Below are 13,467 nucleotides of genomic sequence, written 5' to 3' on the forward strand. Positions count from 1 at the left end.
AAATAATAATAGTTATAAAAATGTAATTTCTCTGAATTACTGTCTTATTGCAATTTTCCAGAATTTGATGCACTAAAAATTCTTCAAAAATTCACGTAAAAATAAATGTATTTTTTTTAAATTAGTTCTTTCGGATGAGAGAAATTTAGTGTCTTCAGCTCCGTCCCGGAGTTATATAGCACAGAGAAATAGATGTCAGGCAAAATGAGGTTAGATTCGCATCAGCTGTTGCGCTGCGGCGTTGTCAAGTCTGTCACTGCCAATTCGATCCGCGAGGTAAAAGTACTTTGTAACAATAAAGCCTTTTATTACTCGAAAGCCAACTTAAAGCCTTAATTTTTTTATATGATTTACATAAACACTTCACACAAATAATTGCAAAACTTGAGCAATATTGACCGTATAGTTTTTTTGTAATATTATTCAGAAGTTGACCTCTTTTAGCCTATACCCTCATGGAGAAAGTCGATCCGAGGTAGATTATCACTGGTTTAGTACACACTTAGCCAACTTAGGACTTTGAAAAACTAACATTTGATAGATGAAACATCAAGGATTGTGTAAAGACTTTAAAAATCGGACTTTACCGTGTGGATTGAAGGTTTTATCGTCACAAAGTTCAGGTCCCAGCGTAGAATAAGCGATTCCCGAGTCGTTGACGCTCTCATATCCCAGTATATGTTTGTTAATATGCTATAGGGTAGACCGGGGCACGCACCCGTCATTCCCAAAACGTGTTAGTGTATGCCCATCTTTAGTGTGTTTACAGTCTTAAGATTGCGCCAGCCGTGTTGACGTAAAATCAACTTGAAAGTTTTTTGCGACCGTAAGTAAAATTTTATTGTCTAATATTCAACGTACTGGACATGAAGCTTATGTTTTTTCAGAATAGACCTTTATATTATCTTAAAGTATGTACTTTTACCTACCGCGTGCAGTACCTAACTTTACACGAATATCTCAAACGTGTCGGACATAAGGCTGTTTGAAGTAAAAAAATGCCCTCGGGGCACGTTGTCACAAATTTGATGGGGCACGTTGTCACTACAAAAATAATACGTTAATTTAAAAATTTTAATGTCATAGGTGCAATTGAGATATGGTGCGCTCCTACAAACGGAAAACTGCGAGAGTAGTCGATCTCGAAGTAATTCGTCTTGCCGTTAACGATGTGAAGGAGAAAAAAGGTTCAGTTCTCAAACTGTTGCCAAGGAATATGGAATCAACTATCGAACACTTTATCGATATTGTGACAAGTTTGATGCACCGCAGCAACAAATCGCATCACTAGAAAATACAGCAGAAACCCCATCTCCGCCTCGAGATTCAGGTCAAGAGAAATCATCAAGGGCATTTGTTCCAAAAAGCGTCTCAAAAACTCCAGAAAGTTTTGGTTATGCCAAGTCGAAAATGGTGAATATTATATTTTTCCAATCACCCCTATGGTAAAGAAACAAATTTTACGTATGTACTTTCTTACAAATAAGTTTTCAAAAATATTTTGTTTAATCACCGACATAATTATAAAAGAAAAAATGTTTATCAATAAGTTGCGCATTCAAGTGGAATTCTTGCCTATTTAGATTAAAACAAAAACTTCGTGCTTTTTGTACTTTTTTGAAATAAAATAAATGTTTCTGTGAAGAATTTTACTTTTTTACATTGCAGCGCACTATAATATATTGATATTTACGTTATATACAGTTTGGATTACATTTTGCATGCAATTACATTTGATGTGACAACGTGCCCCGGACAACAAGCGACCTGTCGTTATTTATTGTTATGTAACAACTGTAGAGTAACAATCACACAAAATTCGATACTGTCTAATTGAAGCTGAGGGTTCACTCGAAATTTTGGCATATCAAAGTACTCTTAAATATTGAATGTAAAAAATACAAAAAATATTGAACAAAATGTGTGACAACGTGCCCCGGTCTACCCTACACTAATAATTGACGAAGAATATAGCACGTAAGTAGCATCCACAATTCATTATACTAATATTGCATATAATTCGGGATCGCTGTAATGACATTTATTTCAATCGCATTTTTGACTCACAAGTAATGATCGAACCTCCTTAATTCACAAGATTTAATTCAGTTTTCCTAAGCGCGCACGCGATCGCCAATTTAAACATCAAAATACAATATGCTGTCGATAATGAAAAGGAATCGAATTAAATCTCGTCATTCTATATATATAAAAGCTATTTAACGTATGCGCACACGTGCGTAATATATATAAATTGATATATCTCAAAATAAATTGAAACAAAGTAAACAAACAATTAAATTGATTAAATAGACATAAGTACTAATGGATAATACACTAGTTAACACAAAATTATCGAAACATTCAATTTATATCAAAATTTCGCATATTTTCAAGTACCTAAACGTATTTCCACGAAAAATTGTATTAAAAAAATTTTTTTTATTTCTCTAAGGCCAAAGTCTCTACTTTAATCTAAATTACGGTTAGATTTTGATTTTATCCTCCCTCTTTCCGCCATCTCTTCAAAAGTAAAAACGTGTTTTTTATCCAAAAAATTGCATAATTTGCCGCAGTCTACAGCGTGGAATAAATTTTTTGCGCAAATGACATGATAACCATCGTAAAATATGAACATACGCTTACTTAAAATTATGCAAAATTTTGATATAGGTAAATTGAGTGTTGAGATAATTGCGTTGACTAGTGTATAATGTAATAATTAATATATGTATGATATCATAGAAACTCACTCATGATCCTTGAAACTTTTAGGTGGCACATATTTTGTAAAAGATAATCTCGCACAAATATCAGCATAATCCTGGTTGCGTCGTTCAAATTCCTCACAATGTGCGGCTAAATGAGCGTTAACAAAGCAAACGGATGTATTGTGAATGCAACAACTTACTGCAACACCACCTTTATTGCCCTATAAGAATTTGCAATTAAAATTTAAACTTAATCAGTCTATTAAAATTACGTTAAAAGCCCTCCATTGCCCTTGTTCAGCAAACGAACGTTAGTGCTTTCGTACAAGCGCCGTGCCGCACAGTTCATACTATTTTACAGCTACATCATGCTGTATAATATATATTGTAACAGAAAATGCAATATGTTGTTTATTAAAAGGTGGTCCTTTCGTGAGAACAAGTATTAGATAAGTACCTAAATTTGATATATGTTAAATATACAGTAATAAGGGACATGTGTACGAAAAATCAAGTGAGGTTACCGACACTTTACAAAAAATAAGTCATTCTAAATGTGCGTTCGCGGAGCGTGCCATTGTCATTCTATCCTTGTTTACATCTAATGAACGAGAAAGATAGAATGATGCAAATCGCCACGGCCGAGGTTTTCAACGAATAATACATGTACTTAGCGATCGGATTAATACATTATTCATGTCTTAAAATATTCCCTGAAGTTTCCGGATTTCGTACATACCTTGAAAATAAGGGCTTGCCGAATGTTTTGCTCTGATATATAAGGTTAAATAAGTAGTGGATCCAATCGCATATTGCTTTACTCGTACTGTCATGCCTGACCTAAACTAAATCGAGTCCAACCGCACTACTATTGTGATATTTTTTTAATTACTAAATAATTAAATGCGATTAAATCGTGCGTGTAAAATCATGTTATATTATTATAATTATTGGGATGTTGTGTAATGTTTGTCACTGTTTGTTTTCAATTACCTCATGACGGACTGTTACTTGACTAACTGGGTCCGTGAAAGGACCACCTTAACATTTATAATATATTCTTTAAACAGTGAAAATTTTATGAATATATATGAATAAAATTGTCAATATAAAAAGTGCGACGCAGAGTGACGCATTCTTTCTTATATCATAACAAAAATTATAAAGCATTTCCTATTCCTCAGTCCTATTACTCGTGTCCGAGCGTGGTGACTTCTCTTCATATACATGTGTTGTGCACGTGGATTATACACATTGTATATGGAACCTACAGTTTAACGCCGATTTCGAACGGCACGCCGATTTCGAACGGCAATTTTTTAGAGAAGTTTTCGTGGCAAGACATACTCTCGGTGGTTGCCATTGCCTTCCGAGAGGAGAACGAGCGAATAAAATTTTCTAGCTCTACCGGGAATCGAACCCAGGACCTTTGGCTCAATAGACCAGTGCGCTGTCTACTAGGCCACGCTCGTCCTCAGTATATTATAAAGCATAGACAATAAAAAAAGATTTAGCTACTCATAGCTGCTCCTTGCAAAATATCAAACCACAATGTGGTGGCGCCTAGTAGTAGAATCAAGAGACATAATAATGTCTCGCGCCAAGTATACGCGAAGCGACACACCGCGTATATTACTAGTTCATAAGATTAGTAATGACAATAGATAATAGCTTTGTCTTCTTTATTTATTGTTATTTGTTTATTTATCGCAGTACCTATGTCAATTGTGTATGTATGGTTTGTCAACAGCTCAATAATGCCTTACAGTTAGTTCTTTGTCTTAAGCCGGTTCTATAATACGTTGCAAACAAAAGCAACTGCTAGTTGAAAAGTGTAATTTCCACGTAGCGGTTGTCAACTGCGGTTGTCAAAAGAGAGTTGGCAAACTTAATTTTTTTGACGACAGTAACTGATGGTAATCGGCAATCAAAATTAACACTTTTCAACTAGCAGTTGCCATCGTTTGCGACGTATTGTAGAACCGGCTTTAGTTCAACGCGAATAGAAGCACAATGTATTCGAGAAGTATAAGTCGCCGCGAAATTCACGCAATTATTTTCGAAAATAAAAGTAAATAAGAGCATGTGCGGAAGCAACGTGTTTTAAATTATGGCATCGATTTATTTAATTTGAGTGAAGATGAAAATATAAAAAAAAGAACTAGTAATGTATATGAGAAAGGATTTTTTTCATACATATTATACTTTAATAAATGGAGAAGTAGCATGCGTATTAATAAACCTTTTTATCTAAAAATAAATAATATATATCTGCCCTATTAGATCCGCCATTGTTTTTCGTAATTTTGACTTTTTATTCGTAATCTGCGATTTCAAAAACCCCTGTATACCAATTTTCGCCTAAATCTGATATTTTTTAAATATAGGGGAGTGCTGTGTACCTTGGGTACAGCTGTACGTTGGAACACTCTATCATAATCAAATGGTGTTTGCATTTGGCAACAGTTTATGGTGCCAATTGTTGAGTTATTTGATAATCTTTTTAAATCTGTAGTTTTGCATTGTTGCGATTATTTACACGTAATTAGTTATGTTGAGTTTTGTATTTCATGACGTTTAAAGTAAATTTATTGGAGGTCCCCCGTAGCCCTCGGCGGGGGAACAGGCGGATAAGTGGTAGGAGAGTGAAAGGAGATGAAGGGAGAGATTGAGATGTAAGGAAGATGTTGGATGAAGAAAGTAGATAGAAAAGTGCGAAAGGAAAACGGGAGAATAGAGGTGAAGCGGAAGGTGGTCTGGAGGAGACGGGAAACGTTGGTAAAGAGGCACGTGGAAAGTGAGGTTAGGGAGAAAGACGGGATTGAAGGAACGGAGGTAGCAGCCCAGGTTAAATGATGAGGAGCGAGTTGGCAGCATAGAGTATCGATCGGGCAATCGATCGACTTGTCACGAGACAGAGGGATCGTCGATGGTGGCGCGGCAGGTGCAGAACGGAGCAGAGAGTCGTCTTGACAGATCGATGGATCGAACGATCGAAGGGGTCGGCTATATAGACAGGTGATAGAAAGAGAAGGACAGAAAACGACGGAGGAGTGGAACGAGAAAGGAGAGGAGGTGCCGAGCGTGCGTGAGCTGGATTTTGGAGGCAAGGAGAAAGGAAGGAAGTAGATTAAGGGTGGAGATGGACGAGGATAAATCGGTGGAGACGAGGGTAAGAGAAAGAGAGGAGAATGAAAGAAGAAAGGAAAGAAGAGAGGAGGAAATTAGGAGTTGGAAAAGGACGGAGGAGGACGAGATTACGAAAAAGATGGAAGAGAGTCTGTTTTCGGAAGGATTAAAGGTAAAGGTGGAGGTGAAAGAGGTAAGCGTGATAGGTCAGAGAGGAGAATGGGTGACGATAATAGTAAAGATGGGGAGTTAAGAGGATAAGTGAAGGGTATTAGATGCAAGGAGAAAGGAAGGGAGCAGATTAAGGGTAAAAATGGATGAGGATAAATCGGTAAAGACAAGGGTATGGATACGGACGAGGACGAGGACCATAGGTAGAAAGGAGAGTAAGAGGGAAGTAGGATGTGGAAAGAAAAAAGGAAGGGAGATTGAGAAAGAAGTGGCAGGGGAAAAGGAGGGGAGAAGGAAAGGGAAACAAGATGAAGGTATAACACAGTTTCCAGAGCGAAGGTAGAATAAGGAGGGAAGACGGTGAGCGAGAGGAGGGAGAGAGACGGAGAGAAAGAGAAAGAGCAGTGGCAGAAAGAAGGAAAGCAAAAAGGTGGCTGAAGCAAGGAAGGCGGAAGGAGATGGCCGGATGGAAGACGAAGAGAGGGGAAATGAAATGTAAGGTCGCTATGGCCAGGACGGGATAAGAGGCTTGATTGTTTGTTTCAGAGCGAAGACAGAATAGGAAGGAGAGGAGGCGGCGAGCAGGAGGAGAGAGAGAGAGAGAGAGAGAGGAAAAGAAGGGGGAGAATAGTAGCAGAGGGAAGGAAAGTGGAGAGGTGGTTAAAGCAAGGAAGGCGGAAGGAGATGGCTGGATAAAAGACAAAGGGAGGAAAAATGAATTGTAAGGTCGCATATGGCCAGGGCGCGAAGGGGAGTTTTTGTAAGAGGTTTGGTTACGTTCCTCACAAAAACGCCTTGTAAACCCTGCGGTGATATACAATAAACTTATCTAAGTAAATTTTTTAAAATTTTTACTGTAATTTTTGTAATTTTTTGTAATAAAGATATTGTTATCAATCAAAGATAGTAATAATGTGTCAAATATGTAGAATAATGTAGTAAATTATTTATAACCTCTTTTCTAACCGTTGTTCGGGGCGGATTAATCGACACACAATTATTATGGAACGCAAAAAATATAAACCTTTTATTACAGTAATATGTAGAGCGGTACAGAACAGAATGTGCTAGAATCGCAAATGTAGTAAAACAGCAAAGTCGAACAGAAAGACCAATGCAAGAGTACAACTTCAAGAAGTAAAAAGACAGCCAATAGGAAAGCTTAAAACCCTAGAATAGTTCGGATAGTCCCTATACAGTAAGGCAGCAAACTCAAACGGGGTGAATTCTAAATTCCAATACTAACCTATAAACTATCAACAAATTTTTTATTAAAAATTGGTTTCTATGTACCTTGAAACATGAAGGTTGATGTACCTTGAAACGCTATTTCAAAAGTATATTAGCTGATTGTTATCTTTATATAACCTTTAGTTATTTGTTTAACAACAATTTTTTTCATTTTTAATAACAGCTCGAATTGGTAGCTATTTGTTTGTATTATAGCTACCATGCCACGTAATAAACGTGGAATAAAAAAGCTAAGACTAGATACTGAAGCTCTGATATCTATCTGCTGCAAATGCAGTTTTAGGAACTGAAACGACAAAAGTATCTCACTGAAAGAAGCAACAAAAATATGTAATGTAAAATTTTATTGTTCGTTAAAAGATGCTTAAATAATTTATTAGAATTAAGCGTGACGTATTTTTCATTTTATTTCTATTTTTGCCCTTTTGTTTTATTTTATTAATAAATATTTTATTAGAGAGAAAAAAGTAAAAGCAATTAAGAAAAACACGCAAGGTTACTTATCAAATTTATGAAATGAAAGAATGACTGTTTTTATTTATGATAATAATGATTTATCTCGCCAGATTTGATTTCTTTTCAGTTTAATAATTTACCAAAATGTAACTAAATTTAATAAAATATTATATTTCTTTGAAAAAATTTACATTTCTTAAAAAAATTAAAATTTTTTAGTGTTTCGAGGTACAATAAAAGTGTTCCAAGGTACATTAGGCTTCTGTACCTTTCTCCAAAGGCTAGTTGGCGCCCTTCCGGACCCTTTGGGGCTCGGTGGGAGCCTTCTAGTACGGGTTTTGCGAACCCGGAGTGCCCGAGTACATCAGTACCGTAATCTGCGGCATCTCTAAGAGATGTGGACCAGGGGACCGGGGAGTCCTTTTCAGGACTCGTGAGGTAGGCGGCCTCTATAAAAAGTCCGCCCGGTCGGACCGTGAGGGACAAGCTAGCGTGGCTAGCTCCGTTACTCGACCGTCTTATGGGAAGAAAAATCCGGACAGAAAACCGGGGGTCCGGCTGCCCTGCTTAGGAGACGGGCTAGCTTCGGCGAACCAGTCTCCAATAGCTGGTAGAAGTTGGCGGCCCTGACTTCAATCGCCCGGTCGGCCAGGACCGTATGCTCGTATCAGACTACGGATTGGGATTGAGATTGGATTGAAATTTGATTAATCAGAGCAAAGTTTACTAAACTTGATATCAGTTTTCTCTGTTCTGATTGATTAAACTTCAATCCAATATCAATCCCAATCCGTAGTCTGATACAGACTTTAGGGAGATTGTGATTCTCCCACCGGCCAACAGGATTAGGTGAGCCTATCCTGCATCCATTGCACGCCGGTGCTCCGGCAGGATGGGAGATTGCGGGCTCACCGAAGATCGCTCGGGCCGCTCAGAAATGATCCGAGTTCGGAGCCGGGCGACCCTGAGAGGGAGGACCAACCGGGCCACCCGGACGTACTCCGGGGTTAGGACCGGTGGTGTCCTGCCGCCGAACGTAAGGGCTGGCGGCGCGTGTAAATAGTCCATCGGTCGGCGACTGCGACAATTGGGGCAACATCCTGTGCCCTGTCCTCTCGCAGGCGGCGCATCGAGTTCGCTCGGCCGGATCTCTCGCTTAGCACGCGGGAGGAGTATGGTGGGGGTTCCCCCTATTCAAAGTCGGCCGATGGGCGGCGGATTTTAGGCCGGTCGCCCTGACGGGTAAGCCGATGGAGGGGTCGCAGCCTCCTTCGCCCCAACCGTCCAGGAGACCCCCCGCGTGGCGGCGCCCACCGCAATGTCCCGAAGGTCGGAGGTCGGAGATCCCCGAAAGCCCACAAGAGGAGGCTAGCCTCGCGCGTGGGTGAGTAAAGGGCCTGGAGTCTCGTGTCCCCGATGGAAATTCCGGGGGCCAAAGACATACGCCCCTCGGGGGAACTCAGGGCCCGGTCAGTCCTACGGGATTGGTCGGTGAGGGCATGCCCGGCTGGCGGAGCTGCGCTGGGTTGTGGGGTCTAAACCAGAAATGTCTACCAAAAATATGGGGAAAGGGGTAATAAAAATAAAGCGGTCTCTAGTGCGGCCTCGATGTCGTCGTTGTCGTCGTCGCCGAAGCCGGGCTCCACGGAGGAGTTTAAAAAGGCGATGGAGGTCTCGCAACCACGTGGTTCAAGGGCCACACGGAGTGCGCCCAGAAATGCGCAGCAGATCCGACGCAGAAGCCCTCAAAGTCGACCAAGACGAAGATCTTGAAGTTGAAGCAGTCCAACTTCGTGGATAAACTAGAGGAAGCGAAGCGGATGTTTGACTCCGATCCAGAGGAGGCGAAGAGATTGAGGTAGTGTGCGACTAGATTTCCGTTCATACTGGAGAGCGCCACTGAGGGGCTGATAGCCGAAAAACTCTTGGATAGAGCAAAGTATTTTATGTATGAAAAAATAACCACCCCGGACGATACCTCGCAAAAGTGCGAAGAACTCAGGGCCTATTGTGATATTGGTTGGTGAAGTGATGGAGCAATTCAATGAGAGGTTGAGAAAAGCCACGGCTAAGTGGCATAAGACGGTGAAGAAACAGAAGAATGCAGAGAAGGAAGCTGCAGGCTACAAGGCCCGAATTGAGAAATTGGAGGCCCAATTGGTGGCGGGGAGTAAGACCCCCCCCCCAATGGGAATGGTGGTGGAGATTTTACCCGTCGTGCGTGAAGTAAAGGACTGCTCTGTCCAGACGGAAAATCTGACCAAGGCGACCACGAGCAAGGAGGATACGGGAGGGGTAATGGAGGTTTTCAACCGCAAAATTACGAAGCTTGCGGAAGAGGTGAACTCCTTTAAGAGGGCTATTGTAAAGGAGGGTAGTGCTGCTGGGAGAGATATTCGGGGAGGAGTCGAAGGAGCCCTGGTCCCCCTCCGGCGGTTAGGAGAGATGCTCCCGTTTCCACCCCCGACTTATGCTGGGGTGGTGAGGGCGGGAGGGAGGAGGAGAGGTAGAGTGAAAGGTGGCGAGGAGGTTCCTATGGTGCCCCTTCGGTCTGAGAGGAAGATAGTGGGCCTGACCGAGTAACTGGCAGTGCGAGGAGGGCTCGGGTACCTGCTCCCACGAAGTCCGCGGCAGTCGGGGGGACAGATTACCTACGCACAGGCGATGAAGGTAGCGATGAAGGAGATCCCTTTGGGGGATATCGCGAGGTGCGCGTGGGTGGGTTGGACGATTTCGCGACCTCCAAGGATTTGGTGGAAGCGCTTTCCAGAGTGGGTGGGTGTCCCCTGGGGGGAAATCAAGTCGGGCCCGGTCCTGCGGTCTCCCCAGGGTGCGTGCGCCGTTTGGGCACAATGCCCCGTGGCTATGGCCAGTGCGGCGGTGAAGCAGAGGGGAAACCGCGTGGGGTGGATAAAAACCCACGTGGAGGTGCTGCCGCCTCGGCCCTTGAGGTGCTTTAAATGCCTCCGAATAGGACATGTCCGGTTAACATGTACCTCCACGGTGGATTACTCCAACACCTGCTATAGATGCGTCATCGGGGGTCACCGTGCCAGACTTTGTTCTGCAGCGTCCCCGAGATGTCCGCCTTGCGCGGCATGGCTGAGCACTGGCTGGTCGACGGGATGCGGCAGCACGAGTTGGGTGGGGGGACAAGAGCCACCAATACTCGGAGGAGGTACTCGAGTGATGGCTCCCCCTCCTTCTAAATAGGTGGCAATTGCCATCGAGATTGCGGGTCGAAGGGAACTTGGGTGAATTCCTCTTCGGGGTTTTCATCGCAGGTGCCCCTCCCCCGGCCCGCTGGGGTTCGGAATTCGGGACCCCTTTGGGGGTTTCGGGGCCCCCTGCCTTCTCTGGAAGGCACGGCGGGAGGAGGGCGTTTCATTGTGATCCGTCCTCCTCTCGGCCGTCCGGGGGGAGGGCGCATGGGCGGGGTCACCATGCGTCCTCAGCTGACTCGTCAGCACCCCCGGAGAGAAGCGGATGGCGGGTTGGGATTAATCCCCCCAATCCGCCACGAGTTTAGATCCGCCCCGAAGAATAGGGCATGAAGAGGAGGCTTCTCCTCCTCTCCACGAGATGGTATCCTCTTTGGATAGGCGTGGGGGGATTCCGGAAGTCATGACTAGTTCGTTCCCGGGTTCCTCCCTCAAGCGCAGAGTTGGGAATCGTGGGGGTTTTAACCGGTAGGCCATGCATGCAGGATCGACAGCGATGTGCATGCATGGAATCCGACACTCCCCCCGCCTTTCCCCGGAGGCGGGGAGTCTTTCCCTTCGGAGACCACTGGCTGAAACCAGGGCTCTTTACGGGTCCTGGTATTCCAGTAGTGAAAAATTTCCCCTAAAAAAAAAGGCTGCTGTACCTTGAAACAAAAATTCCATTTGTAAAAAAAGTGCTGTATTTTCTTACCACATGGTAATAAAAATTTGGGTTTTTTGTATACTAAAATACATAGGTATTGTACTTTAATAATATATATTTTTAAATTTTTTAGATTAAAACTGTGGCTCAAAAAAATAAAGAACTTAAGTGTTCCGAGGTACAACATCTTCCCCTATATGTTGAATTCGCCATTTTGTTTTTCGTAATTTTGACTTTTGATTCGTAATCAGCGACCTGTACGGTGTTGGTGCAGTTTTCTTAAATCAACAGTCTTATAAAAAAAATAGGACGAGACATTTTTTAACCGATTTATCGAACTGCCATAGTAAAGTTTGAGTTTGACAACAACACGAGTCGCGTCAACTGTATGCACGTATTTACTGAATTTGCTCTCCTCAGATATATTGTGCGTTAAAACTTGTAAAGTCTATAATCTAAAAATTGTACTAACGAAATTTTGGAAAACAACCATATAAATATAATCTAGATATTTAGGAGATCGTGTGGCGGTTGTGCGCGTCTCTACAGAACGGCTGCCCGACCACAGAGCAAGACGCACACAGAGGAAGCGTGCTCTTCCGCAAGCTACCCTCACGCGGGCTGGCGTCAACCCCCGCGCTCACCGCTAGAAGTCGCGGAAAAGAAGTAACAAACATAACTCGTAAGAGAAAAACAATCTGAGGAATATAAAAGAGGACCTAAGTCACCTTTCATCTCTCGGAGTGAGACGAGAAAACTCAGAGCTATCGAGAACCTCAGAGGCGGAGCACGATAGGAATTTTTGATAACCGAAATCATAGAATGCATGGAGCAACGCTCACCGACAGGCATAGCCCTGGTGAGCTTGTCGCCTCCACAGCTGGAATCGTAACTGACGCCTCCACCGTAGTAGTCGACACCAGAACGCCAGCCTCCGGACGAGAACGAGAACGTACCAGCACACAGTACGCTGATTTGCGTTAATACCAATACTTCCCCTCTGAAGAGGACGAGACTCCCATGGATTTACCTCACGCCGTAAAATATAAAAGTGCGGCGCTACACCAGCCCTGGTACAATCCGAGTTGACTCCCCTCGCCGGTCTCAACGTTATCGCCTTCACCGCCGAGAAAATTCTGTGAGAGAGCAACACAGACCTCCAGGTGCCCTAAAGCACACCCAAACAGAATTTAAGCAACTCTGTTAATATTGTACATAGTTAACATAGTATACTGTTACGCCCGTGCTGGACACTGAGTAGAGAAGTCGCGGAAAGCTGTGAAGCGCGCTCCTTGACAACGGGAGTTTGTTGATGGATTTATTGATTTTCTGTCTGGCGGATTTTTGGAATCCGCACGCGTTCTGTTTTACGAGCTTGGAATAAACGCATTTCTTAAGTTCTTTTGAGTTCTCTTTACTTTTGCGAGTTCCGCGAAATACGTGCGCGAGTGTGGAGTGCGCGATAGTGTTACGGCGGCGAGCTTACTCGACAAGCGTAACATTTTGGAGGCTCGTCCGGGATACGAAGCGACAAACGCAGTATCCCGAACAGGATGACGACCACGCACCCCCCGCCGAGGACCCGTTCGCAGGCCGCGGCGTCGGCAACAACGGAGGCGGGCGCGACCCATCCGCAGGATGCGGGGGCGACGGAGGCAGAGGCGGGTGCTTTCGAAGCTGTCTACTTGGAGCTTCAAAAGCTGCGTCAGGAGCGGCAGCTGGAGCAGAAGGAGCAACAGCTTTTCCGCAGCGAGTTGGAGGCTCGCCTAAAGGAACGCGACGCTGCGGTGGCACGTCTTGAGGAGCAACTCGCCGTACATCAGCTAAGTCCCTCCAATAATGTTTTTCGCGGCGAAATTTCGAATGAGGCGACGCGTGAGAT

The 13,467-nt window shown here is 43.4% G+C and overlaps 1 protein-coding gene across 5 annotated transcripts in view; it reads right to left on the reverse strand.

Annotated features, from left to right (window-relative positions):
• Ocrl (Oculocerebrorenal syndrome of Lowe) overlaps positions 1-13,467 on the reverse strand; it is an 81,782-nt gene that overhangs the window by 29,328 nt on the left and 38,987 nt on the right. For 3 of the 5 annotated variants that reach the window (XM_077421190.1, XM_077421188.1, XM_077421193.1), the window contains one exon: positions 2,754-2,859. In XM_077421190.1, the coding sequence (XP_077277316.1) occupies positions 2,754-2,859 (106 nt within the window). Of the gene's footprint in view, positions 1-2,753; positions 2,933-13,467 lie in introns of all 5 variants that reach the window. The other 2 variants (XM_077421192.1, XM_077421189.1) reach the window with 1 other exon arrangement.

Source organism: Temnothorax americanus, unplaced genomic scaffold (genome assembly GCF_048541705.1).
Source record: "Temnothorax americanus isolate GAGA-0224 unplaced genomic scaffold, ASM4854170v1 Scaffold65, whole genome shotgun sequence".
Taxonomy (NCBI): domain Eukaryota; kingdom Metazoa; phylum Arthropoda; class Insecta; order Hymenoptera; family Formicidae; genus Temnothorax; species Temnothorax americanus.